Genomic DNA, 26,886 nt, shown 5'->3' with positions numbered 1-26,886 from the left:
TTACCCCGAGACCAACCTCTTTTTCCCCATAAGGAAATCAGAAATTGCCGCGGCTAGGGTGGAGATCCGTGGTTGTCCACGCGGGCAGCATTGGCGCCTTTCAACCCCGCATTCCCCTCCACTTCTAACTGTGTTCACTGTTGAGAGAACTCGGTGATATTATGCCTTCCACGACATCTACGTCGCTTAGAGATAATGCAATAGATTGTAAGTAATAACCCCAAGGTCCCTCTCTCTGTCATTCGCCCTCCCTGGAAACCTTGTAGCCCTTATTGTCTATGAGAGTCTTCCTGCATGCAGTCATCGTGATGAAAAGTATTTTACGTTCGAAGACAGCCGATTTCTCTTGAAAGGACGCACTTTAGACCTCTTGCGCTCTGTTATCTTTATGGGAATTCAAGAGGTAACTCCATCAATCTTCCCGCGATGCTCTTGTGGTGGCGGTATATTCACGAAAGCTGCTTAGCTCCTGATACCAGCAATAGATGCACCAACTTCCTTATGTTTTACGAGCCGACGCCCTGCCCAAACACAACTTCACTGCGATTCTCGGACGCATCTGCCCCAAGACTGACGATAATACCACGCCTTGCCTCGCATGCCACACCCCGGACACCGTTGACTTCCAGGTGTTTGTCAAGTTCCCGTATTGAGGCTGTTCTAGTTCACCACGGACCGGCCCTTTCTGGAAGCTAAATTCTGTGTGCTGGCGACAATTGATTGTGACTAGCTGAAAAGTGAGGGGTAGTTGAAACAGTCTACACCGGGCTGGCTGAGCGGAACTTATCATATTATTCCTATTGGTCTGCTGGAAAGATGGCGACGTCTAGACCAGACTATTGATCTGCCCGTATTCACTAGCGCTGGGAGCCAAGATTCTATAGAGGCAAACTCTCGCAGAAGCAGCAGCTGCATAGTGTTGTTCGTATGGACAGATGCTAAGACATTGATTGTGATATATGCAATGGAATGTGATGTATGCGACAGTCTCGGTGTAGCTCATGAAGCGGTTAGCGTTGGTCATGCCTGCACAGTGCTACTCAACATTCCCAATCATCTATAAAAGCCCATCTTTGAGTCTTCTCGAATCCAAGGAGCCAGACAAAGAAACTCGTAAATTTTACCTTTCAATCCGCAGTATCATTACAAGCACATCGTCTCGTACTACAGCTAGACATAATGTCCACTCAAAGACCTGGACTGCCCCAACCGACGGAAGAGGAGAAAGAGAGGCAGAGACGTCTCCTCGAGCTTTGCCTGCAACAAGTGGGATTCTTCAGGGGAAAGAAGATCCCGATCTACACTGCTGGAGAGCTTGAGTACGAGAAATCTGTCGCAAACGCGAACCTTCTCTACCGCTTTGAAAGACCAGGTTGTGTCATCCAACCTGAGCATGAATCCCATATTCGCATCGTCGTTGACCGAGCCAAGAAGGTACACTTGCCCATTCGAATCAAGAATGGAGGCCACTCATTCGCCGGGTTCTCTGCTATCAATAATGGCATCTCGATTGATCTGGTCAATATGAAACGCGTCGACCTCGACAAGGATAAGATGACCGTCACTATGGATGCAGGTGCCCTTTGGGCTCATGCTTATCACGAATTGATCAACGACCATCATGATAAACTGGTTATCAATGGAGGACGTTGTCCAAGCGTCGGGGTCAGTGGTTTCACTCTGGGTGGAGGCCTCGCGCCCTTTACTCGAAGCTTCGGTTTGGGAAGTGACACGCTTCTTGAGGCTCGCATTGTCACCGCAGACCATGGAGTGGTCCAAGTCAGCCACGATGACAGTGATGAGGAAAAGAAGAAGCTCTTTTGGGCCCTTTGTGGCGCTGGCGGCAATAACTTCGGGGTGGTCACCCAGCTCAAGATGAAGGTTCAAGAACTGCACCACGATGTTGTGGTTGCTGGGGTTTATAACTGGGCGCCATCTCATGATCCCAAGTCCCAGGTCGCTTTTACTGAAGCGATGGTGAAATTCTATAATGCTGGGTGGACCAACAACATGACGATTGACACCAGCTGGTTGATGGACCTCAAGGATACCCGCGAAGACCCGTCTGTTCGATTTCTGGTATACTATAATGGACTAGAGACTGAATTTGACAAAGAAGTCGATGAGCGTCTCGGAGATTGCGGCAAGGTCGAAGACACGGACAAGTCACTTGCAAAGCAGCTCAAGGATCGAACTTTGCCGGAGAATTCCACTCTATTCCTTCACGAGACTCTTGTAGCTCAGTGGTCAGAGGAAACTCAGAAAGCCTTGCCTTCGAACGCCTTGTTCAGGATCTACACTTCCTTTTCTTTCACAAAGGCCAGTGTCAGAAAGAATATTTCTGACATAATTGAGACTCTACAAAAGGGATTGGTGGCTTTCAAGAATGAGTTCAAAGGCGAAGAAGGCTCAATCAAAGTGTCTTGGATTCATTCTGGTGGGAAAGCCAATGAAACTAAACCCGTTGACTCCGCCTATCCTTGGCGTGAATGTGACTATCACACATACATCATGATTGAGTGGAAGGATAAGTGGTTGGAGACCAGGATGAAAGAAATCCTCACGGGCTTTAATGAGGCTCTGAGAAAGTATTCTGTGGACGGGCTTGGTGTGTATATCAACTTCCCAGATGCGACACTCGACGAGAACACATACGAGAAGGCATACTATGGTGTCAATCGAGACAAACTGCAGAGCGTCAAGGCATACTGGGATAAGGACAATATCTTCCAATGGCCTCATGGAGTTCAAGTTGGACCCCACGTTGACTCTAAGGGCGCTGCAATGGAATTTGCAGCTCCGCCTCCACCTCCCAGCAATAACCCTATTGTCGAGGGGTTTGCCAACCCAAGGGAAGCTACGGGCGTGGCTGCAATCTTTTCTTGGGATACCTTCAACCCGACTAGTGGCAGCCCTATAGTTAGCCTAGGTAACTGAGCTAGTTAGAACTGTTGTAAACACTTGAACTTGGAGCTCGCAATTTATCCGTTCGGTTAAACAATACAATTCTGCTTTAACTTGATGGCTTAAGACGGCTCCAGAGCCCCTTTAACCTGCTTCGCAAAACGACTGTCACTAAAGTGCTTATCCAAACTCAAGCGACCCGACTCATGCAAAGATAGCACGTCCTTCTCTTTGAACGCCTTCCAGATTGTGTTCGTATCTGTCGGGCTCGTGAAAAGAATCTTGACATGCGTCTTGACCCTTGGGTCGCCTGTCAACTGCAGTATCTCAAACAGTACCTTCTCCACAAACATGTTTTGCATCATGTCTTCATCTTCATACACATTGATGCTGTCGATCACACAAAAGAGTGTTGTATCACTGCGTAATCGACGGACAAGAACAGTAAATAGCTGACAGAGTTCCTCGACATCCTCCACATCTCTTTTCAAAAGAGGCAAATTCACTTCTTGGGCTACTTTGTCAAGATCTGCGTCGTCAAAGTTATGCTGATGAAGAAGTTGTGTGGTGAGACTCTTGATGATCCCGATGCCGCCAATCAATGGATCATCGAGGTCCGTATGCTGTCCGCAAAAGAACGCAACAGCACAGAAACGATCGACCTGGCGCAGGTTTCGCACAACAGATGCACTGAATAACGATAAAGGCGTTACGCTTGTTCGACTTGGCTTCATGTGTCCGTGAACAAGCAGTTCAGTAGAGCTCGCTCTGACGACCCATTGTTTGAACTGTGCGTTCTCCACCAGATGCTCAGCCCTCCCTTGGTCACGGCGGTTCACGAGCGCGGCTGACTCCGATATCTCAGTGATATCTACTCTATCAACGGCACAGAGATCAAAATCAACGTTCATGTTGAGAATTCGAACAAGCTGATCTTGTGGTATACGTGCTGGACCAACCCAAGGTCTTCGGTCTCGACTGCGTGATCGTTCTGCTTCGAGTTGAGTATGGAGACGTGTGTACTTGACCGCAAGCCTCGCATTTTGTCTCTTTTGTTCTACAACGTATGTCAGTGAAGTTTCGCCAGGAGATCCTGGGATTAACACGAACCGTTCAAAGCAGTCAGGTTGGTGAGGTATTCCTGCGATAGCCGCATAAATGCGTTCATTGCATCAGAAGCAGTTGTAGCGTTGAGTCTGTTGGCGGCAGCGTTTTGTTCATTCGCAGTAGCATTCCTTTCGTTGGCCGAAACGAGTCTTTGTTGTTCAGCTGCCATTTTTCGACCGGATTTGTTCATTTCTGACTGGGCGTCTGAGAGTCTTTTTTGTTCCTTGGTGATCTTCATCTGACCTATTTGGAGCTGTTTCAACCTGTCAATCCCTTGCATGGTGTCAGCCATGTAGATTCACATCGATATTCATGGGTAGTTCACCTTCTGATGCCTTGATATTCACTGCTCGAAGCTCACGGAAACTCCCGATATTGGCCTTCTCCATCAGTCTGGAACTGCTGGAATTGAGGTCCTCAAGGCAGCCCGTCAGATCAGCCTTGTAGCTGTCAGCTTGCCACATCGACAGAAGCATCTTCTTCCCTGTGAATGGATTAGTAGCTGGTAGGTGGAGTATGCGAATGAGAAGCACCTTTCTTCGCCCAGTAGTAATCGATGATATCTTCGATCGCCTGGAGCATTGAGCTCAGGACTTTCTGGGCGGCAACGACGACATCCTCTTCCTTCTCATATACTGCAACAATGCTCTCAACATCCTCCAACTTCTCTCGGAACTGTCGAAGACTTGTCTCGATCTCTTCTCGAATCTTGGCGGTCCTCTTAGCAGCCTGTCTTGGGTTAGCCACTTAGGGATATCGGGAGACACAGGACTTCTGAGCTTACGTCAAACACAATGTCAAACACACAGTGGATTACTGAAGAGTATTCCGTATTTGGCAGAAGAGAGAGCAGTGTCTTGCCTTCGTCAACGTTGTCTGCCACTTTATGCGCTGACCGTTTCCAGAACCCGATAAACCCTGAGTAGTCGTAGTAATTTGCTCTTGCTCTTTCAAGGACATTTACGATGTCAACCCATCCTTTCAAGGCGCGGATACTGCGTGTTGTCCCGACAAGTCTCTTTGGTTCAACGCGAATGGACTTGAGCTCTTCCATCGCTTCAGGGAGCATCTCTTCCCAGAAAGGTCGTCGATCGGAATGCTTAGTGGTAGTATCAGGGAGTATATCTGGAAGTTCATGCTCTCCGGGTGGCTCAATGCCGGTGCCGGCATCTTGATTGTGCGTCATCGGCTCAAAGCGTCCACGAGCTGTGTTAAATCGTACGTCAGGATTGGAAAACGCCTCATGAAACTCAAACAGACGCTCTTGAATGAATTCAAGGCACGGTTGTCGTCGAATGGTCCCTCTTGACGTATCCCGTCTATCTGTCATGGGATAAACGATGGCAAACAATTCCGAATCCAAGAGAGAGAGTAACGAGGATACTGGAGCATTATCAACTTAGGCCCGTTGTATCATCATAGCCTGATTGTTGACATGCTGTCCAATAGACGTCTAAGAAATACAAAGAATGAATCCACTTCGAAGGTATAATATACTGGCAAGCTTAAATACACATTGTCATAGCACAAGTAATCGGGTAAGACTTCACTCACAAGCGAGTATGACGATAAGAATTACCCCGCTCGCTATATTGATGTTATTCTTGCTTCGTATGACACTGCTCATTTAAGAAGGTGGTCAGCAAATACAAGTAATTCCTTTTCAGCTCCGGTGGCTCTATATGCAGTCACCAGTATCAAGCCCAATCAGTACGTTCTTTTCAGCCCAGGGTCAAATGCAGGTAAGCGCCCAACAGACTTGAACCATTGTAGAGTTAATCACGAGTTAGTATCTTTATTTTCTGGATTATACTGAATGCTGGGTCTTTTGGAACTTGTTTCGACTCATGCTAAGATCGGGACTTGATGAAGAGACGGCTCTAGAAGGGACCGTGTTACGGTTGTTGTTATTTACGGTGGAAATTCAAACGAGCACCACTTGATCGTGTTGTTATGTTGCAAAAAGGTTGCATTGTGATGTGGCGTCTCTTGCATGCATGTTTCTGCCTGGTCTGACCCTCCCAGACAGGGAGGGGGCCGCACACATTTTACCCCTCCTTCACGACGAGTTTGAAATCAGGCTCTGGTCTGCTGTTGAAACTACGACCTTGAATCCAATCTCTGAGTTATTTAATTCATTTCGACATCACCCAGTTGAAGGGAATCATAGGTGAGATCCCACCTAGTTCTATCTATTCAAAGAACGACCTATTGACTCGAAAACACACTGAAACAGGAACCAGAGATGTCTTGTCCTCCAGCCACAGAATCTTTGGCCGACAGCAACGGAAATATCGCCTCCAGTGCACCCAGTGGAGCAGGTGACCAACCAACATCGTGGTCAAAAGCCACCGCAGAAGTTTGTCAACATTCCGAAGACTCCATTGCAAGTCGGAATCAGATGGATCCTGAGACTGTGACTCCCCAAGATGAGACGAGTGATATGCAAGCCGAGATCAAACGGCTCAAACTCCAGATCCAGGACTTGAAAGAGAGATACCACAAAGAGCAAGAAGGGTTTGAAGATGTATTGGAGAAAGACAATGTGTACCAAGAGTGGAGAACGGGAGAAGTCGAACCACCCGGATATCCATCCACTCGAAGTCAGGTATACTTCGGCGAGAAGGCTGATCATAATATGTCTGTGGGACTAGATCAAGTAGACGCTTTCTACTCAGAACGTGCGCCTCTGACATTTCCTTACACTAGAGAGTATTACGGGGCTCCAGGGTTGAGGAGCATTTCGATTACTCCAATGCTGAACCACGTGCCATGGGCGGAGTTTCAAGGGCCTCTTCAGGTCACCGGCCAATTCAACAAATTTGCGATAGATGTACTGGTTGGGGAGCCTGAAGTCAAGGTTATACTCCCCGGGCTTCGGTATCGCACCAAAGTAGAACCTGTAAGGTTCGGGTTCGAAAACAAGGTTGATACCCCCGAGGCTGCAGCCAATGCTTCTTCCTCGTCGGCGGCAGTTAACCCACGAAAACCCACTGGCAAACCCATGTCTCGCGGTCAGGGACCACTGCCCGAGCGCATCCGTATCAACTCGCCAATAATTCTGAGAATCCTTAGCAAGATCTACCAAGAGGATATATCAACCGGTTTCGATCCAATTTTGATGATGAGACCGTTTAGAAGTCTTGTCTGGTACAAAGACGATATTCGAAAGGAGAGAGATGACCTCGAGGAGTATTTGACCAGGACTCAGAAAGAAGCTGGAAAGGCTCGAAACAACGAGGAAGCAACAGAATTAGAAGTCAAACAGGGAAAGCCCACCGGCGAGGTTGTCGATACTAAAGCTGAGGTTGAATGGTTCGCTGACCAGAAGAAACCAGAAGCTGTTGCGACCAGGCCGGATGGGGAGGACAAAGACAATTCTCCTCAACGCACAGCTGAGAATATCTTCAATACTACTTCATGGACGAAAGATAATATGAAAGAGACAGAGGAGAGACTAATTACTGAGGATGATCTAATAACAGTCAGGAGGCGAGCTAGTCTAGACACCCAGGCTGCCGACGATGATGCTCTCTTACGCACTCAAGAAGAACTAGATCACCTCAACTGTCTCGTTGACTTCATTGACCATGATCTGGAAGACAAGCTAGCTTTTCTCGCTAGCAAAGAATGCACCAAGGTTGTCTGGAGCGATATTTGGCACCTCATTAAACCAGGTGACTTTGTGGTCAGCAAGGACGAGAAGCAGGCATATCGCGTCATCCAAGTGAATTATGCTACGCACATCATGAAGCCTCCCACAGGGAGAAGCCTTTGGATGTCCGAAGCAAGGGCCAGGCTTGACGATTCACCCATCACCATTCAGTGCGCTCACCTGGACTTTGATGGAGAACACATTGGCCCCGTTACGCAGACAATCGACATTCATCGATACGAAGGCCAAAGGAGCATTCGCTCTCTCCCCGTCGTTCCTCTTCAATGGGCCAGTAGCCGTAACTTGAAGGATACATTGATCAAGCGGGGTTCAATGTTCATCGAAGTATGCGACCCTCAACGCCGCGGCATTCCAATGCACTACTCAGGGCTTTCTCTCGAAACACAAGAAGAAATCGATAGCCAAGTTGTCATTGACTTCGAAGAAGCCTTCGCCGCCAACGACGTCGGTGGCAAAACCAAGCCCTCTGGCTGGACGGTCGAAAAGCTTGTCCTCGAACGGTTCGCCTCCGAAATCAAAGACGACATTCAACTGTACCTCCAGGACGTTCAAAGAAACTGGAAGCCTAAGCTCAAAGATATAGGTCCGGGTGGTGATTCTGATGCGGGTCAGCAATATGACAGCTCGGATAGCATTGAAGTTGCTCGTCGCCGTCGCCGTCGCCAACAGCAAACTTGCCTTCCACAGTGTTGTTCCAAGGAGAAGGTTCACGATGACGTTTTCGTGGAGCATAACCGGACTAGTGAATTTGTGCACAGTCAGTTTGGGGAGACTAATTTGAGTGATGGCATGCCGTCACTGACGATTGCGGCGAGATCGCTGAGAGAGTCGACAGAGGAAGAGGGTTACATCACTGATGAGGATAGGTTGATTATAAGTTATAGGGTCTTTGGATTTATCATGAGGAGCAGGAAGTGGAGTGAGTAACATACCCTTGCTACCATCCCTGCCACTGTATTGGTGGCTTTTCAAGGGAGCCAGGTTGTTATTGGACATGAATTGACAGGAACCGTTGGCAGCCAAGCTCGACGTGACCTATCTCGGCCCCATGAAGGATCAAAACACATTCGACTTGCTCATCCTACCACCTGGGCACAGGGAGATGGTGGAAAGTCTGGTAACCCAGCACTTTTTGGACAAGGCGTCAGCTTACGATGAGACGGATGAAGTCGACATTGTCCGCGGAAAAGGTAACTGGTTGCTAATAGATCACCATTGATGACGGCTAACGTGGAGTGCAGGCAAGGGCTTGATCCTTCTCCTGCATGGAGCTCCTGGGGTAGGAAAGACGACTACAGCAGGTAACTGTTCAAATTCCTGTGAATAGATAGACTTCAACTGACCGAGGTAGAATGTGTTGCGACATACTTCCGCAAACCTCTGTTCCAAATCACTTGCGGCAAGCCCTCCATTGCTCTTTGGCCCCTCGAATGCGATCACTAACAGACGGTCACAGGAGATCTAGGGTCTACAGCCGATGTTGTCGAGAGCCGCTTAGAGAAGAACTTTGCTCTTGCAAGCCGATGGGGCTGTATTCTGCTCATCGATGAGGCAGATGTTTTCCTTGAAGCTCGACAGACTGAGAACTTTGATCGCAACAGTCTTGTCGCTGGTAAGTTCGGTTTCCATCGAAGCATTACTATATACTGACCGCAGTGTCCCCGTTCGTAGTTTTTCTTAGGACTCTGGAGTACTACACTGGTATCCTATTCCTTACCACTAACCGTGTCGGCACCTTTGACGAAGCTTTCACTTCCCGTGTTCACATCAGCTTATACTACCCTCCTTTGAGCCAAGCTTCAACTCTTGCCGTCTTTCAGGTCAACCTCACGCGCATCCAAGCCCGGTTTGAGAAGAAGAAGGAGAGAGGAGAAGCGGAGCTTGAACTGGATGAGCGGTCCATCAACGAGTTCATCCTCGACTACTTCACAGAGAACGAGGACGCGCGTTGGAACGGTCGCCAAATCCGCAACGCATGCAAAACTGCTCTCGCCCTCGCTGAGTTTGAGGGCCAGAAGCTAGCTAACCCGGATGCCAGTGGCGGCCGGAACGTCATGGAGATAGCGGCTATGTCAAGGAAGATGATCAAAGTTAAGTTGACAAAGAAACACTTCAGGGATGTAGCAAACGCATATCTGGCATTTATGAAGTATCTTCGAGAGGTTCATGGTTTCAGTGCCGCACAGCAAGCCAAGAACTTCCGCCTCAGGCATGATCGATGGGGCCTCGGAGAGTCTGCAAGCCTCCTAGCATCAAGGCAGATAGTGTATGGGGGGGGAGGTAGGTCGAAATATGGGCAGCGGTACGGAGCCAGATCAACTGGAAGAACAGGTCAACAAGCACGAGGGCAAAGGTATCGACAAGAACAGAACATGGATGATGATGACATCGCATACGAGTACGGATATGCTGATGATTACCACGCACATCAAGATGACCAGGGATTCATGCAAGACGACGACGACGACGGCCGGGACTTTGAGAACCTACCGTTGTTTGATGAGGAAGACGATTATGATGAGGGCTTTGAAGATCGTCCTTCTGCACGAGGCAAACAACCGGCCCGAAACTATGACGATAACTTTGAAGATCACAAGTACTACCCTGATGAGCAGCACACAACAAAGCATCGACCAGGTCCGTCGCAGGCAGAGGTGAGAGAACGATATCCTGTCCGCGGTGGAAGTCGGGGAAGAGGGCCCGGCCGCAGCCAACAGGCGCCGAGAAGGGGTGATCAGGTTCACAAGGGAAGATTGATGCCAGGGGCATACAGGAAAATTCCTCCTGATGAAGCTGATTAAACACGGCGTTCAGAAAAGGTTGCATTCTGAGAGATTGCTGTTCATTAGGGAGCCATTGTTGCACAAAGATTAGATACCCGATAGCATTTTGGTCACGAATATGGCTAAAGGTTGGCAGTTGAGTTAACTGGAGTACATCTACTGTGCATGAATATGAGCTTGAATCTACCACTCGTCATGCATGTCAGCAACGGCGCAAGTGTATGATATGTACTAAAATCTGTAACAGGAGACCATGAGTATGACTCGTAATTCACAGTCAACTGGTACATACGACCATAGGTAGTGTAGACCACGGGATCCCGTCCGCTCTCCCATAGTTAAGCCACTAACCGGCGGATTAGTAGTTGGGTCGGTGACGACCAGCGAATCCCCGCTGTTGTATGTTTTTGCTGATCTTAGCAAGTCTGCTTATTTTTGCAGAACATCACTCTGCACCTTTTGTCTCAGATAGATAATTGTCAATTAACCCTACTTGCTAGATTGTATACCGAAAGAATGTCGCATTATCGCCTCTCTCCCGCTCAGCGTGCTTCTCGTCCTCAGTATACAAGCTAGGATCCTTATGTGTAGCATCCCGGCGAGCATTCTCACGGCGTAGGTATATGGCCATCCAGACGGACAAGATCAACGCCATTACCTGGCAGCCCAAGAGAGTACCGAAACCGGGGAAATATCTGGGGGCATCTTTTTTCAGGAAAAGATAGGATGCAATGATGCCGCCAAGGTTACCACAGCTCACGTTCATCGCGATGCCGACGCCTCTCTTGAGTGATCCACCGATGTTGTTGCTGTTCCAGGCAATGCCTTGGGGAACAGATGGGAATATACCCGAGGCGAGAAGGAAGCAGCCGAAGTAGCGGACTCCAGAATGGCGAACGGCCATGAGGAGAATGAGGCCAAGTCCACTGGTAGGTTCGTCAGTATGTAGCTACAAGCATCAAGGCCCGATGTTTACTTACGCCATGGTGATGAATACAATCATGAAGATTCCTCTCTGCTGGATCTTGTCGGCCCACCAGCCAGCCACAACGCACACAAAGCACGCGACCAAATACGGAGGAGTGCTCATAAGCTGGGCAGTCGTACTAGAATAACCGAGGTCGCGAATGATGGTGGGTAGAAAGAGAGAGTAGGAGTACACTCCGGTAAATGTACCAGTTGCGATAAGCATGTGTACCCAGATCTTCAAGTCTTTGAATGCATCCCAGACGTACTTCATTTCGAACTCTTCGGCTAGCCCCGATCGATCAAGCATCAAGCGTTCTTGGATATGTTTCCTCTCTGCGTCTGTTATAAATTTGGCTCGGTCGGGATAATCTGCCATCAGCTTGAATGAAGCCAGTGCTGTAGGTCACAACTGTTAATACCAATCTCAAGAGGAAATCACAAATGGAATACGTACCGACTGCTACGGTGAGAAGACCTTCGATGATAAAGACCCATTGCCAGCCTGCCAACCCTGCTAGACCTCGCATCTCCATAATACCACGGGCGAGAAAGCCGCCAAACACACCAGCAGCCGTCGCAGCAGAGAAGAAAATCGCCATGCGAAAACCACACTCGTGACGACGGTACCACATGGTGATACTGAAAATGTTAGCCAACGGCTCAAAAGTTCGCGATCGACTAGAGACGTACTAGTAGGCAATTCCCGGAAACAAGCCACCCTCTGCTAGACCAAGGAAGCTCCGTGCAGCCAACAGACCAGCGTAATTATGCACTATACCCATCAGGGTGCAGCAAATACCCCATACAACCATCATAGAGGGGATCCAGATCCAGGGCCTGAACCGCTTCATGCCCATGTTGGATGGGATTTCTGCTATGATGTAGAAGGGGAAGAATATAGCGAGTGCGTGGTTGTACATTATACCTGACATGTTGAGGTCTAACTCAAGGGTGTCCAGACGAGCGTTGCCGATGTTGGTGCGGTCGAGGAACGAGAGGAGGTAGAGTAGAGAGACGAATGGGATAATGGACCAGTCGATTTTGCGGATCAGTCTTTTGGTGTCGGCTTCAGTGAAGCCTGCGCCCTCGGCCAAGGACGCTTTCGCATTGTCCGTGTTTTCAGCAATATTGATACTGCCTTTGTCACTCATGGCAGCGGTCAGGTTGGAATAGTGGATGTATGGAATAAAGAAGTGGTTTGAAAGCTGATCTGCACTCTTATGGTGCGTCTTCTTGGGTCGTATTTATACCCCCATACAAGGGATGATCGATCGCAGACATCAATGCGTTCTCCTCCAAGACTCAAGATCTGATCCCCCAAAGTCTAGATCATCTTGATGAGGCTAGACAGCTCTTGGCGATCTGGGGTAACTGCAAAGAGGGATATTCTGATTCGCCATAGCCCGAAAGCTTGTATTTTAGACTTAAATTAGACTTATCTTCATCCTGTTTTCCCCGCACGAAGCTAAGTCCAGGTATAGCAGGTGGAATGTTAACTACTTGCATGCGGGATATTGAACTTGCCGATCGAGTGAGACATGGCTTGGAAACACGGTTACACGGCCCGAGCACGGTCCGAGGACAAAGTCATAGCCGGGCAGGGTATCTCTTTGCCAATACAAACTTCTGGCAACTGGTATCAAAGTGTTGACGTCACTCGAGACAATAATGAGGAAATTGGACCTAACGGAATTACGGTATGAATCTACGTATAACGAACATGCGTCTCGGGTCGTATCCATCTCAGGATTTGGAACCGCCGTCGAATCCAAGATGGATACAGATCCGGACTTCAGCCCATATAAGGTACTTAGATTCGGTGCTTGCCGCGTACTCAAGAGTACGTCCCCTATGCTGAGAGTGCTAACAGGTGAGATATGCATTTTAAAACGTCGTGATAAGGATAGAGAGGCTTGGGCTTTTCTTTTCCAGCTAGCTGTTATAAGGAATAATATTATATTTACCCCTAGAAACCCAAGGCAGTTGAGCCGATCGATGGGTGTTATTCAGACGCTCATGGCACCTGACTGATTCCATAGTAACCACCAAGCCTTGCAATCTTCAGCAGCCTAATGCAACGTTTTCAGTTCCAATGCCTAGCTACTGGTACATGTAAATCGAAGCACTCACAGCAAAATGGCACAAAACAGAGGGTTAGAAGATACCGATTCTATGCTATAAAGAAAAGGGGTTGACTCAGCTCTGCATATACCGGGGGGCCTTGGATGACTGATGGTGGAGCGAGCCGATCATAGCAACCCTACCTTTGACGAAACATGTGTTATACAGAGCTGCTTTTCTGCAAGGGACTCTACTGATATGTCCACAAAGCGTAATCCGAAGTAGATTATGGCGAAAGTGAGATTGTCGCTTGGACTGCTGGCCCTAGTGAGGCCTGCTGTGGTGTCAACGGAAAACTATCAGTGAACCCTGTGTCGGTGTTTGTGTTTATTGGCAGAACTCTCAAGCACCGCATCACTTCTTTTACAAGTTGCTGGATTTGTTGAAGTCCCTTTCTTGAATCTGGGTCAAGATCCAGCCCGCTGTTGAGCGATTTCACAATACCGCCAAAGGTAGCCCAGGCATCAACGAGTTGATAATAGAGATTGCGAAGTGGACCGCTCAAGTTCATGTTGACGGGTTCAAGGCTTTGCTTCACAGTTTCTGATAGCCTGATGACTCTGGAGCAGGCGTCTAGTGCAGACTGCCGTCTCTCCACGTTCTGGATCTGGGCTTGGAATCTGCGGCCGGTAGATGGTAGAGTCTCTGGGATGAGTTTGCATAGTCGGTAGAGAGCTACGTGTAACTGATGAAGAACCTCGGGTTCTCCATCCAATGCCAATGTACGTGCTGGTGGTGGGAGTGTCCATTGAGACTCTTGAAGAGCTGCGTCTTTATTTGGGGAGCGTTTAGCGTGCCCCGGACCAGCCGTTGGAACAGATGGGTTTGATTTGCCCTTTGGGCTTTCCCGTGTTTGTCTTTTAACGGAGCCGAGTTCGGTGGTTTGCTGGAGCGTAGCTGGACTCTGGAAACAAAGAAATTCGGCTCGTAGCCCCATAACACTAGCATACAGGCTGCAGATCAAGTCGTTGACAAAGCGCCCTTCTGCCCGTTCAACAAGAACTTCGATATTTCGACAGACCTGCGAACAGACCGGAAGATACGCCTTTGTTAGAACACTGCAAGCGCGCCTGATCTGGTTCATATTTTGTTTCATCTTCGAGATCTCATCAGCCTGGGTGGCATAAGTCTGAATCTGCTCTCCGAGTTCGCCAAGATGGAGGCTTGCGTTATATGCTACCATCTGAAGACTTGATCGTCTAGAGCCTCCGTCACTTGTGAGATCTGATAGAGCTTCGATAAGCCAGTGTATTCGGTGGATGGAGAAGAAGACTGTTCGTGCCATATCTAACAGGGGATCTCGTGTATTAGACCGAGCAATCGGAACGATTTTGAGAAGTTCACCTGTCGAGGAGAATGGGTAGTCTTTCGGTTCTTGTACTTGGGCTCTTGGATACACCGTAGTATTGAGACTTAGTCCACGAAGATGCTGACTCAGTCTGTCTGTTGATGGCAACTGGGGAATCTGTTGCAACCCGAACCTCTTATTCACATGGACTACTGACAGATCGTTGCGGGTACGAACATTCCGAGGATCCGGTGTCTGAAGGCCGCTAGAGTTGTTTGATGAAGTCTCTACACCACCTTGTTTCTGGTAAGTTGTCTTGGGGCTCCAGGGCGCTTTGCAATGCATTGAGGGAGCTTTTGAGTGTGACTTGGGCGAGAAAGGTGATGGGCATGAGTTTGGAAGATCGGCTCTATCAGTTCTAACAGGGAATCGCCCAGCACGGCTTCGCTTTGAAGAGTGTTGGCGCGTTTCGAACTGTTGATTTGAGCCCATCGCTGTCTGTGGTGCAGACCGGCTTGCAGTATACCTAGTATTGTGTCTCAATACTTGCTTTATCTGAGCCGTAACATCCATATCAGTGCTTTCGTTGTCTCGAGGACTGTTGGAAGCAGCGTCAAGGCACTGTGCCTCGACAATGCGACTCAGCATCGGAGTCAACGGGTTGCCGTCGATCTTGAGGGCTAGTAGCGCAGTCATTTCAGATATACAGAACGGCAGATGCTGAATCCTATTCTTTTGGATTGCCAGGACTTTCAGCGATGCCATCTTTGCGATGTCGCCTGGGAGGCATTGGATCTTATTTCTGCTTAGGTCAAGGATCTCGAGACGACGTAACTCTAAGAGCTATCCCAGAGTTAGCCTTCTACAATGCCCATATCATAGCGGGGGTGAATATCTACCACGGGAGGGAAAACATGGATACAATTGCTCCGGATGTTGAGGTAGCGCAAAGATGTAAATAGTGACAGATGTGGTGGGATGGTCGACAGACTGTTGTGAGATAAAGCTAGCCTGTTGGTGGACTGGGTCAGCAGGTGGAAATAAGGGTGACTGGTGGAAGCGCGGACCGTTCGACGTTGGGAATTGAGGTTATTGAGAGCATCAGCCGATAGGTCTGAGAGGTTATTGTGGCTGAGGTCGATGGTGACGTCCTGATCAGCAGATAGCACAGACATGGCCATCTTCTCTATTCAGTCCTTCCATTAACAACGGCTTCAGGCGTCCTGCTGTACGTCGTTCTAGAGTCGCTTTTTGTCGCTGCAGGATAGTTGGCCTGGCGACGACGGATCGCGCTGTCTGGCCGCTGTGCGGATGTGAATTGAAAGGGAGATGTGGTGTATCTGAGGCCTGAGGGAGGATATTATTCTTCAATTGAGGTGCCAGTAGATGTTATGGGGGGGGCTATGGAACCCGCTGCGCTGGATGCAGTGTTGATGTTGTAAATCAACAGTTGGTCGTAGTTGGACGGGACACTCACTGGAAACGCGGAGTCACATGCTGGCTTAGGTAACATGCGTTCATAGGCCAGCATCAAAGTCATAAACTCATGGCACATTTCAAAATCAGTCAGTTCTGAGGGAAAACAGGACCTTATAATATGTTCGATTGTCTCAATATAGTAAAGAGTATTAAAAGTTGAAGACTATTCTCATCTTATCAATCCATGCTAATCCACTCACCCCATCGCGCGCAATTGACCATTATGGTTATATCTCAATCGTCATGCACTCTTCACTTCTCGGTCGTAGCAACTGAATGCTGAGCATCCTCCTCATGTGCAGCACCAAGCTTGGCTTCGACATCACCCTTCTCAGCCCTGGTGGTCAGGTGAGTAGCGACGTGAGTCTTCCAAGCTGGAGTACCGATGTATTTGATACCATTAGGATCCTCAAACATGTCCGCAGTCTCTTCAAGTGTCTTTCCAGCCGTTTCGGGGAACATGAAGAAAACATGGATGAACATGGCAACGTTGAAGACACCGAAGATGATGTAGCTCTTCCAGGTGATGTTCTCAAAAGCAACGGGTGTGAAGAGTCCAAGAGCAGTGTTGAAAGCCCAATTAGATGATGTAGCGAACGCGACACCCTTTCCTCGAAGACGGAGAGGAAAGAGTTCGGGGGGATACGTCCATGAGGCTGGGCCCCAGGTTGGTGCGTAGGATGCGACGAAGAGATATGTGCAGGCGATGAGGCCCTTTGCAGCACCTCCGCCAACACTCATGGAGACTTGGGGTGAGTCACGCTCATCCTTGGGAATCTCGGTGCCGTGGGCAGCCAAAATACCGGCGTTGGCAAACATCCATGTGCACATGAGAGTAGCGCCGATGAGGAATGTTGGGCGACGTCCCCATTTGTCCATCCACAGAAGAGCGGGAATGGTCATCAAGACGTTGATGATGTACTGGATAGATGACGCGAGAAGGTTGGCGTTACCCTTGTAGCCTGCCATCGAGAAGACGTAAGAAATGTAGTACACTGGACGTGTTAGCACCAAATCTGCAGATCAGTGAAGAAGACTCACTCATGACGTTCATGCCAGTAAGCTGTGACCAGATCTGCGTAAAGATACCAATGACCGTCCTGTTGATCATGTTGGGCTTGAACAGATCAAGGTACGTAACATCAGCAATCGACGCCTCAAAAGCACACATATCCTTAATATCCTGCAACTCCAGCGCCACAAACGGATGATCAGGATCTCCATGTCCATGCACAAGAGTAAGTACACCATGACACTCATCCCACCGATCCTTCCTCGCCAACCAACGCGGCGATTCTGGCAGCAACATCATCATAAAGAAGAGAAACACGCCGGGAACCATCTGAAGACCCCAGGGCACACGGAACGCGGCGGTGGAGTAGTCGGAGGAGTGGCGACCGCCGATCATGGCGCATCCGTAGGAGATGTAGTACATTATCAGGATGCCCCATGTTATGGCCCATTGCTGCATGCCGATGAAGCGGCCGCGCTTGGAGGGCGGGGAGATCTCGGCGATGTAGACGGGGACTTGGGCGGATTCGATGCCGACTGCGAAGCCGTTTATGATACGGCCGACGACAAGCATGCCGATGTTTTGGGAGGCGCAGGAGATGATTGACCCGATGATCCTATCAAAGTCAACATGTTACTTTTGTCCTAGAGTGTTAATAACTTACCAGATGATACAACCAACCATGATAGAATACTTCCTTCCAAGGCGATCGCTGAGAATGCCTGATACCAAAGCACCAAGCCACGAACCAGCAGCCATACTCGCCGTTATACCACCCTGGTTCAACGACGTAGGTCCACTGCAATCCTCATCATCATCAAATGGCGGTCCCTTTGGACCCTGGTTAAAATAACATTTATAAGAGTTCTCGCCCAGTTGGGCAGAGATGGAAGAAATGTCAAAGCCGAAGAGTGCACCGCCTACGACGGAGACACCGGCGATTACGTAGATGTTGCCAATAGGCATGGTGTAGTCAAACCAGCCTGTAAGTAATTGAGCTGTTGTCAAAGCAGTTTATAAGTGATTCAGCAGTAAGATCAACGGTGCAACTGGAGCGGGGGGTGTGTTTTATAGCTGTTGATCTGGTTACACGATGGCCTCGGGTCAAAGAAGGCCGTTAATGTGGGCGCAGAAGGATTCTAGTTTGTCCTACGGTTACATACAGATGAGCTCCTGATGCTGGAGATCCTTGCTGTTGGGAGCTTCTCCACTGGGCACGGGCATGGTGTTCTGGGGTTGATGGAGGTGGGTAGGACATGGAATTGTTTGTGATATGACGTATCGCCAAATCCTTCGAGCTTTTGGATGTCTGTCAGTTATTATGCTATCACCTAAGTTCTAACGATCCATTGGCGTTGATTTCAATCCGGGCTATTCAGCTTTCTATAGCTTCACTTGCTTAAGTTCTTTACCTAGGTACATTGAGATACAATGATAAAGTCAAAAGTTAACTCTATCCCCATATTCTCCATCTCCATACGAAAACCCATCATCCCCAAAGATCACCACTTTCAGTGGACCTCTCATCCGTGACGTTACATCTTTACCACCGAGCATTTGGCCGTTCTGTTCTCACTCTCTATTCGGTAGTGTGCTGCCGTGTGGTGTCATTGCCGATCATGTCACTTTGGATCAAGAAAATATCCCGTAAAGCATGGATCTTAAACGCGTAAATTGCTTAAAACCGGTAAGCTCACCGGGCTGATCATTTCGGATCCGAGAAAAGAAAGAAAAATGGTGTGGTTTTCCCCCGGATCTCCACTGTGGGCAATAGGTCCGAATACAGAGGCGATAAGCGCTGCAATGAGACCCAAGAGTTTTTGGGGGGTCACATGTTTGGGGGTGTTTTGACAGGCGAAGGTTGGTGATACCGTGGATCTTGTGATGGGATGGATTGGGAGATGCGAGAATGGCATTGTTATGATTCTGGCTAAATATGCTTGTTGCAGAATATTGTCTTGTGCTTTTGGAAGAGCTTGACGGTCATGTGCATTTAGTGGGCTGGTCCAAACCGCTGGGAGCCGAGTATCATATCACCAGAGTTTGTAATTGTCAGCCAATCCATTGATAGTCACTACACTCTCGGCTTTGTCAACATTCTACAGGCCTTGATTGTAGCTTCAAAGCTCTTCAAAGCTCGCATCAGTTGGCTTCGTCTACCTCAAACGGTTTGAGGCCTGGATGAATGTGAGTGAGCCCTTGAGGGTTCGACGACTGCTACCCTACACCGTATGGCGCGCTACGATCGCGTCGCGTTTCCTTGGTGAGACATGAGCTGAGGCACTTCCCTTCCGCATTCTTGTACCTGTATCCGAAAGCCTCGACAGCTTCGTTACCTGGGCGCATTGTGTCTTGCATGAGGCTGGTGAATGAGACCTTAGTTCTCGCAGACTGCCAACTATGAAAACTTGTGGCCATTATATTTCACAGAGAGCTCCTGGTAATTGACAATCATGTAGTCAACAAACCCAAGACAATTGCGCTTGGCGTGGCGTGCCGCATGTCGCGTCACTGCCGGAGCTACTGGAACATGCCGACGCCTCCTCTGCAACTACAAGCGTGGCCCTGTTGAGCCTCATCACAAATGCTGCCACTCTCAGACTACCATGTCATCTCAATCATAGATGTCAATTTCGTCATTACCATCATAAATGCTATCGGTATTAATCTCGTAGACGAGCACTCATCGCTCGTTCTCATGCAATGTCATGCAATGCTTCAACGCCAAACTCCTCGTATGCTTCTCAAGAAGCTCAATCAGAACCTCACCATCATTCACTCGCTATGCCCCAAACTCCTCAATCACACTCCTCCCCTCCATAAAATCATTGTCAACACCCGTATACGGAATCTTCAACCCAAACCCCTCAGGCCCACCAACCTTCATACCCTTATCCGTCTTCCACAGCGGATGCGCCGGCAGCGCAACAACGTTAACGCGCAGTCCGTACCGCAAGTCCTGAGATCCAATGCCCTCACCGTCTTGGCCCAGAATAGAAATCAGATCGGGAACAGTGCATACGACCTGCTGTGAAGCTTCTGAACCGTCGGCGTCGCAGAGGGCTGCGTAGAGGTACTCGTTTTGGAAGGGGATCACCATGTGGCGGTCGCTCGGGACGTCTTGGTTGTGGGATTCGCGCTCGTCTTCGCTGAGGGGCGCGATGACGACGGAGCCCATGGTGTAGCCGCCGCCGATGTAGCGACGGACGTCGACGATCTTGCCGGTGAAGAGGAGTTTTCCAGCGCAGACGTCAAACTAACCAGTTAGCAGTGCTCAATTGATCGTGATACTCAATTGGACAAGGGAAAAACTTACAATTGCGTCAACGTAGCTGGTCTTTTTGCGACGAGCATTGTGCACCGCACGGCCGAGATACCACGCTTGGGATACAGTGTTGGGAACGCCGTGGGATTTGATCACCGAGCCGGGGAGGGGATTGGCGCAGACTGCGCAGCCGAGACCGAGTTCAATTACTGTTGTTCGAAGGAGACTCTCAAGACGGATGGGGTTGTCGGTGCTCTGTTGTTGTTAGTGGATTGTGAAGGGATTGACGAGTGATGGGGCTTACCATGACGACACTGGTGTTTCCACGGGCGTCGGAGAGGACGCAGGGAGTGAGGGAATGGCCGTATACACTGAAGGTAGCTATGGAAGTTAGATTCAGTCAATTGAGGGAGAGTTGGGAAACGTACCGTGATACATCGTTGGATAAGCTCGACCCATGGCATCGCCATCGACGACGGGGACGTCGAAATGAACAGCCGGCGGAAAAGCACTCATACCATTTCCACCACCACTGTCTTTGTTAGTCCTCATCTCTCAAATAGAGAGTTAACTTAACTTACATCTCATCAATGTACATGCCATCAAAGGTCTTGTTCCCAACAACCTTGTTCACAGCATTGATACCAGTAACAATCTCATTCCCGCCCGCGATCCGCTCATTAATCACACTCGGACTACCATACCATGACCCAAAGCAGATCATAGCATCGTCCTTAAGCGCCTTGGGTGAAATAACCCTCAATCTCCCCTTGGGATTATTCCGCAGCGCATCTAAACCCTTGAGGTACTCATGATGTGTCGGTCCTCCACCGCCTGTGCCGAGAACACCACATCCTGTTGCGATCATCTCAAGATCAACTTCGGAAAGATACCAAGTCCCATTCTGCACATCAGGACGATATGTGTCGAGATCGACGTGAAGAGAGGGCTTGTACGTCGGTGTGAGCGCATCAGGAACGCTCACCTTCTCACCCTCATCGTCCTCTGTTTCATGCACACTTATCACAGGCGGTGAAGGCGGCGGCGTGAGTTCCTCAGGGATAGCTAGATGTCCCACCGCACGAACCTGCAGTCGCATAGCGCCATTGGACATGTACTGCAGCGGTGTCTTGGTGATCTCGACAATCTTGACGTCGTTCGCCGCTGCGCCCTTGGAGATGGCCATGTCGATCGCTTTGGCGCACGCAGCGTCAACAATGGTCTTTTCAGAGCGTCCCTCGGGGATCTCGACGATGTCGATCTCGCCGGATACTTTGGCGATTGCGGCGCCGACGGCGTTTGCGGCGCCTTGGTGGATGGGTACTATGCACTTGTCCACGCCGGCGAGGTCTTCGGTTACGAGCACTGCACCGCCGCCGACGAGGAGGACGTGGACGGGGGCGGAGGATACTTTCATTTGCTCGACGACGCTCTCGAGCATTTTCTTGAGCTCTTTGCGACCGCTTTCGATGATGTGAGGGGGGACATCCTTGACGAGCTCGGGATCACCTAGTTTCGCTTTACCCAGCGCGACGACGATATCACTCGCCGTCAATGTCTTGCCGCCAAAGACTTTTGCTTCCTGCTGGAGTAGATGCCCAACTGATCCAGGTCCAACAGTGACGTTTTGGGTGGTAGGGTCGACTTGCACTTTGCTTCCACCGCCAAGACCGATTGACACAACCTCCGGCATAGAGAACGCAGTGCGCACGCCGCCGACTTCAACGAAACCAGGTGCTTGTCGTGGAAAACCCGATGGAAGAAGTGCGCAGACATCAGTCGTCGTCCCACCGATATCCACGACCAAAACCTGCGGCTCCTCATCATCCGCGACACTCTCACGCTTATGGTCCAGGCCAGCGAGGTACGCAGCACCAGTCATACTATTCGTAGGACCGCTTGCAAACGTCTTGATGGGGAACTCGGCTGCTGTGTCTGCATCGATGAGCGTGCCGTCGTTTTGCGATAAGAAGAGCGGACATGTGAGTTGCAGCCTGTGCATAGCACGCTTGAAACCTTTCTTCACGCGGTGTCCTGTTCGGAGGATTGAGGCGTTGAGAATGGTGGCATTTTCTCGTTCTAGGAAGCCTGTTGGGCCGATGTCGTGGGAGCACACGACCTGTAGAGATGGTGCTTCTTGGAGAAGAATCCGTCTGCATTCTTCCTCGTGTTTGCCGTCGTGGTCAAGTGGTGAGAAGACACCTACCAAAGCGACGACGTTGATACCCTTTGCGACGACATCACGCGCCGTCTGTCTAATCTGCTCATGATCCAACGGTTCAATCTCTCTGCCGTCAATCTCAAGTCCTCCATCGAGGTAATAAACCCCTCCGTCGAGAATACTCCTCAATCCAACAGGGAAATCCGAAAATGGCGGTAATTGTCTAGTAAACGGCCCGCACAGCCTCACAACGGCGACACGATCTAACCGCCGCGCATCAGCCTCCACAAGCGCGTTGATAAAGTGCGTCGTGCCGATAGTAACGCTGAGAACACCGCTCTGGTCAACGGCAGAGTCGCGCAGCACCGCTCTTATGGCGGCTTCAATACCGCTGGTGATGTCTCGCGTGGTAGAGGCCTTGTGGGAGGCGAGGACGCCACGGCCAGGGGTTGATGTGGCAGCAGCTCGGATGTCGAGAATGGCCGCGTCCGTGTTGGTACCGCCGACGTCAACTCCGATTCGGTACAGGGACATGTTGGCGGTAGACAAGTGTGCTGTTGGTTGGGAGGATGATACCCTGGAGGTGCCTGAAAGCATAATATTACGGTGGGGGCGGACGGCAGAGGGGGAGAAGAGGTATCACCAGATCTTTATAAGTCGTACATGGCTTCAGGTTCAAGGATTTAGGTACTGCATTTGTTTTTTTTTTCTAGAGTCATTTAGTGAGTAAGAAAAATAACTCCTCTCCAATGCTTTTCCTCGCTGAGACTGGATCATGCGAGAGGGGGGCGGGCGGCGAGGGAATCGGATGGAGCAAGTTGGCCGACGCCAGAAGAGAAAAGAGGAGACATTGAACCAGAAACTTGCCCGAACTGCAGCGGAACGTCTTCTCCTTTCAGCATCCAATCGTGTCTGCCCTGAACTGCCGATCTGCTTATCATTGGACAATCAATGTCGTGCAGATTGTCTCTTGGCCGACGCCTCAATCCGGGGTACGTATCTCTCTTTCTCAGCTCCGAATTCCAGTCTGTCTGTGGCTCGTTCAATCACAAGATAAGGCTGATGATTAAACTTTTGTACCGGATACCAGATCACGCCAACGAACTGCTTCCCCCCGGACCCGGACCCGGACCCTTATACCTTCTGTCCTCCCTCCCCTAAAATTCTCTCCCGCAGTGACAGCAGCAGCAACAGCCCCCTCAAGCTACTGCACACACTATCGATCCGGAGGCTTCGGGAAATATTAATCTTGAAGCTATTCGCATTTCGCGTCTGTCTCGACAATGGCCGTTGCGAATCTCGTCAAGCGCATTGAGCTACCGCGTGGTTCGCGCTTCATCGTACGCAAAAAAAAACCCTCCCTAACGCGTCACACCCCCCTAATTATCTACTGCGCAGAATGAAGATGTCAGACCTGTTGGGACCGAGCGACGAACATGGACGTTTCTAACGTTCCACAACTTCTGTACGTTTCCTTTTTTTCATTTCTTATTGGCGATTATCGTGATTTGCCGAGATGGGATTCAATCACACTGCATAAGCGCATATCTAACCAACGGGCACAAATCTTACAGGGCTGTTGATCAACTGCAACATTGCGACGTATCTGACGGGCAGCGCGCTGATTCCCCTTGGCTTGACGTGGTGGCAGGCCATCATCGCCATCATCCTCGGAAACATCCTCGCGACTGCAGCCTTGATTCTTGCTTCGCTTGCTGGAGCTTATTACCACGGTACGTTATCCACTCCCCAATCCTTCGCGATGGGTCAATTGGCTCACGCATTGCAGTGGGCTTCCCTGTCTTTAGTCGAGCGGTATGGGGAATCTGGGGATCGCAGTTCGTCATCTGGAACCGCATCTTTCTCTCCCTCGGTACGTCATCCTTCCTCTCCTCTCCCAATGTATAGGCTGTACTAACGAATGAAGTCTGGTATGGCTTCCAGTCTTGGGTCGGCGGACAGTGCACGTATCTCATGCTTCTATCATGGGATCCCAACCTCGAGAAACACATCCACAACACGATCCCCGCGTCGACCGGCATGACGTCTGCGCAGTTCGTCTCCTACTTCATCTTCTGCATTGTCACGCTCCCGTTCCTATGGATCAAGCCGCACCGAATACAAAAGTTCTTCTACTTTGCCAGCTCCGTCACCCTCGTCTTCTTCCTGGTCCTTCTGATCTGGGCGCTGGCGACCATGGGATCAGACGGCTTTGGAGATACCCTTTCTGATAGCACGCCTCTCCCGGTCACTGGTGGTCCGCAGAGTGTTACGTGGCTTACCATCTCGGGAATCATGTCGACGATTGGTGGTATTGCAGCGGGTATTCTTAACCAGAACGATTATGCGCGTCTGTCGAAGAAGCCGGGCGATGCTATTTGGGGACAGACTGTTGCGTTTCCGCTCTACAGTATTGGAGCGTCTGTCATTGGTATTCTCGTCACTGCCGCTACACAGAAGCGCATGGGCGAAGCTATCTGGAATCCTCCCACTCTTCTCGCTGCTCTTCTGGCCAAGGATCCCACTGCTGGTACCCGCGCTGCGATCTTCTTCGCCGGCCTCGCCCTGTCCATCTCCCAGCTCGGCAGCAATCTTCCCGGCAACGCCCTTGCAGGTGGTATCGATCTCGCTTCCGTGTTCCCCAAGTACATCAACATTCGACGCGGTGCCTATCTCATGGCCCTTCTCAGCCCCATCGTCAACCCGTGGCGTCTCGTCAACACAGCCACTACCTTCCTCACTGTGCTCTCAGGCTACAGTGTCTTCCTGGCGCCCATGACTGGTCTCATGGTGGCTCACTATAACCTGGTGGCAAAGGCCAAGGTCAATGTTGACGATCTTTTTGTGGGTAACAGGGATAGCATCTACTGGTACAACTTTGGTGTCAATTGGCGTGCTTTTGTCGCGGTAAGTTCCACATTGTTTTTATTGCACGGAAACTCAACTGACTCGTTTGTTTAGTGGATTGTCGGTGTCGCGCCTACAATGCCTGGCTTCATCGCTGCTGTCAACCCCAATGCCAAAGTCTCAGATGGCGCAAAGAACCTCTACCAGCTCAACTACCTGTTTGGGTTCATCGTCAGCGCTGCTGTTTACTACGCACTTCACATGGTAGTCCCTGACAAGAAGTTCGACGCCTTCATCAAGGATGGTACGACTGCCAAGGAGGTCCAAGCTGTTTACGATGAGCGCTGGGACATGACTTACTCCGAGAGTGAGTCTGGAACAACCGAAGAGCACTCCTATCAGCGAAACAAGGGCCCCAACTCCCTGACCACGTCTGTTTGATTACGAGATTCACGTTGGCCATGTTTCTTTTCGAGATTGCAAGCCTGTTATCTGCTACTACTCTATCTACACTGAGACCATTTTTAATTATCATTTTACCATATCAGACATAGCGTGGATTCTGGATAAAAATTCATCACTTTATCTTGTGATTTTCGCAACGTTACCTCGGTAGACCCTGAGATCATCCACTTGTTTTAATTATCGCATCTTGAAAATCGCGTCATGACAGGCTAAAACGCGAATAATGCTCTCAAGACTACGGCACTTGAACACGCTTGACACTCTTTCTCTTTAGCTCCCGTGTCCTCTGTAATTTCACACTAATCTCTTCTTCCGAGGACACTAGTACACAAGTAGAAACGCCCCCTAAAAAAGAAACTCAACTCGGCCAACTCCGGTGTTTTTAGTGTCAAAGCCTCCCTTGTCGGCCAACTTATCTTTCCCGGCCCTCCCCCCCATCACGCGATTTTCGCCGACATCTCCTTCGCCTCTTTTTCCTCCCTCCTTCGTTCCCGCAGCCTGGCTCGTTTGTTCATTCACACACTCTCCCTCGAAACTTAACACGCGCGCCCGTGGAGCGTATTGCCGTTAACGGGTACCTGGCCCGAAAAAGTCAAGTATCAGATCAGTCAGATCAGATCTAATGGATCACTCGCAGGCTGAGGCTAGCGATGATCGGGACCGGGCAACTTCTTCCTCGTCTACTGCTACGCCCCGCAAGTTCAGCATTCGCAGTAACTTTGGTAAAGCCCGCCAGCCACGGAGCCGCAAAAACAGACCCTGCGACGCCTGTCGACGTCGCAAAACTGCGTGTGTCATCACCTCTGAAC

At 49.9% G+C, this 26,886-nt stretch overlaps 8 protein-coding genes across 8 annotated transcripts; 3 read left to right on the top strand and 5 right to left on the bottom strand.

Annotated features, from left to right (window-relative positions):
* Positions 1–1,179: 1,179 nt before the first annotated feature.
* On the top strand, positions 1,180–2,937 carry FTJAE_13135 (6-hydroxy-D-nicotine oxidase; the record flags this gene model as incomplete). Its single annotated transcript, XM_037346247.1, has 1 exon — positions 1,180–2,937. One exon carries the CDS (start codon positions 1,180–1,182, stop codon positions 2,935–2,937), a length of 1,758 nt encoding a protein of 585 aa, XP_037199837.1.
* An 89-nt stretch (positions 2,938–3,026) lies between these two features.
* Positions 3,027–5,341, bottom strand: FTJAE_13134 (uncharacterized protein; the record flags this gene model as incomplete). The annotated part of the gene is made up of 5 exons (XM_037346246.1): positions 3,027–3,961; positions 4,015–4,264; positions 4,314–4,495; positions 4,545–4,740; positions 4,796–5,341. 5 exons carry the CDS (start codon positions 5,339–5,341, stop codon positions 3,027–3,029), a joined length of 2,109 nt encoding a protein of 702 aa, XP_037199836.1.
* Positions 5,342–6,256: 915 nt separating this feature from the next.
* Positions 6,257–10,488, top strand: FTJAE_13133 (TOB3 (member of AAA-ATPase family); the record flags this gene model as incomplete). Its single annotated transcript, XM_037346245.1, has 5 exons — positions 6,257–8,444; positions 8,707–8,877; positions 8,929–8,966; positions 9,134–9,299; positions 9,344–10,488. The coding sequence occupies 5 exons, from the start codon at positions 6,257–6,259 to the stop codon at positions 10,486–10,488; spliced, it is 3,708 nt and encodes a 1,235-aa protein (XP_037199835.1).
* A 478-nt stretch (positions 10,489–10,966) lies between these two features.
* FTJAE_13132 (high-affinity nicotinic acid transporter) lies at positions 10,967–12,590 on the bottom strand (the record flags this gene model as incomplete). Its single annotated transcript, XM_037346244.1, has 4 exons — positions 10,967–11,396; positions 11,451–11,835; positions 11,894–12,078; positions 12,130–12,590. 4 exons carry the CDS (start codon positions 12,588–12,590, stop codon positions 10,967–10,969), a joined length of 1,461 nt encoding a protein of 486 aa, XP_037199834.1.
* Positions 12,591–13,786: 1,196 nt separating this feature from the next.
* Positions 13,787–15,613, bottom strand: FTJAE_13131 (RAM signaling pathway SOG2; the record flags this gene model as incomplete). The annotated part of the gene is made up of 1 exon (XM_037346243.1): positions 13,787–15,613. The coding sequence occupies one exon, from the start codon at positions 15,611–15,613 to the stop codon at positions 13,787–13,789; it is 1,827 nt and encodes a 608-aa protein (XP_037199833.1).
* A 966-nt stretch (positions 15,614–16,579) lies between these two features.
* On the bottom strand, positions 16,580–18,563 carry FTJAE_13130 (quinate transport; the record flags this gene model as incomplete). The annotated part of the gene is made up of 4 exons (XM_037346242.1): positions 16,580–17,322; positions 17,369–17,955; positions 18,004–18,337; positions 18,503–18,563. 4 exons carry the CDS (start codon positions 18,561–18,563, stop codon positions 16,580–16,582), a joined length of 1,725 nt encoding a protein of 574 aa, XP_037199832.1.
* A 1,558-nt stretch (positions 18,564–20,121) lies between these two features.
* On the bottom strand, positions 20,122–23,299 carry FTJAE_13129 (Hydantoin utilization A; the record flags this gene model as incomplete). The annotated part of the gene is made up of 5 exons (XM_037346240.1): positions 20,122–20,595; positions 20,656–20,859; positions 20,909–20,985; positions 21,033–21,136; positions 21,186–23,299. 5 exons carry the CDS (start codon positions 23,297–23,299, stop codon positions 20,122–20,124), a joined length of 2,973 nt encoding a protein of 990 aa, XP_037199831.1.
* Positions 23,300–24,048: 749 nt separating this feature from the next.
* FTJAE_13128 (uracil permease) lies at positions 24,049–26,053 on the top strand (the record flags this gene model as incomplete). Its single annotated transcript, XM_037346239.1, has 6 exons — positions 24,049–24,105; positions 24,164–24,230; positions 24,340–24,498; positions 24,555–24,638; positions 24,693–25,672; positions 25,727–26,053. The coding sequence occupies 6 exons, from the start codon at positions 24,049–24,051 to the stop codon at positions 26,051–26,053; spliced, it is 1,674 nt and encodes a 557-aa protein (XP_037199830.1).
* Between the last annotated feature and the right edge of the window lie 833 nt (positions 26,054–26,886).

The sequence above is a fragment of the Fusarium tjaetaba genome (genome assembly GCF_013396195.1).
Source record: "Fusarium tjaetaba strain NRRL 66243 chromosome Unknown NRRL66243_c0000389, whole genome shotgun sequence".
In the NCBI taxonomy this organism is placed as follows: domain Eukaryota; kingdom Fungi; phylum Ascomycota; class Sordariomycetes; order Hypocreales; family Nectriaceae; genus Fusarium; species Fusarium tjaetaba.
Note: the sequence above shows the minus strand (reverse complement) of the source record. Positions and strands in the feature narration are given on the sequence as shown.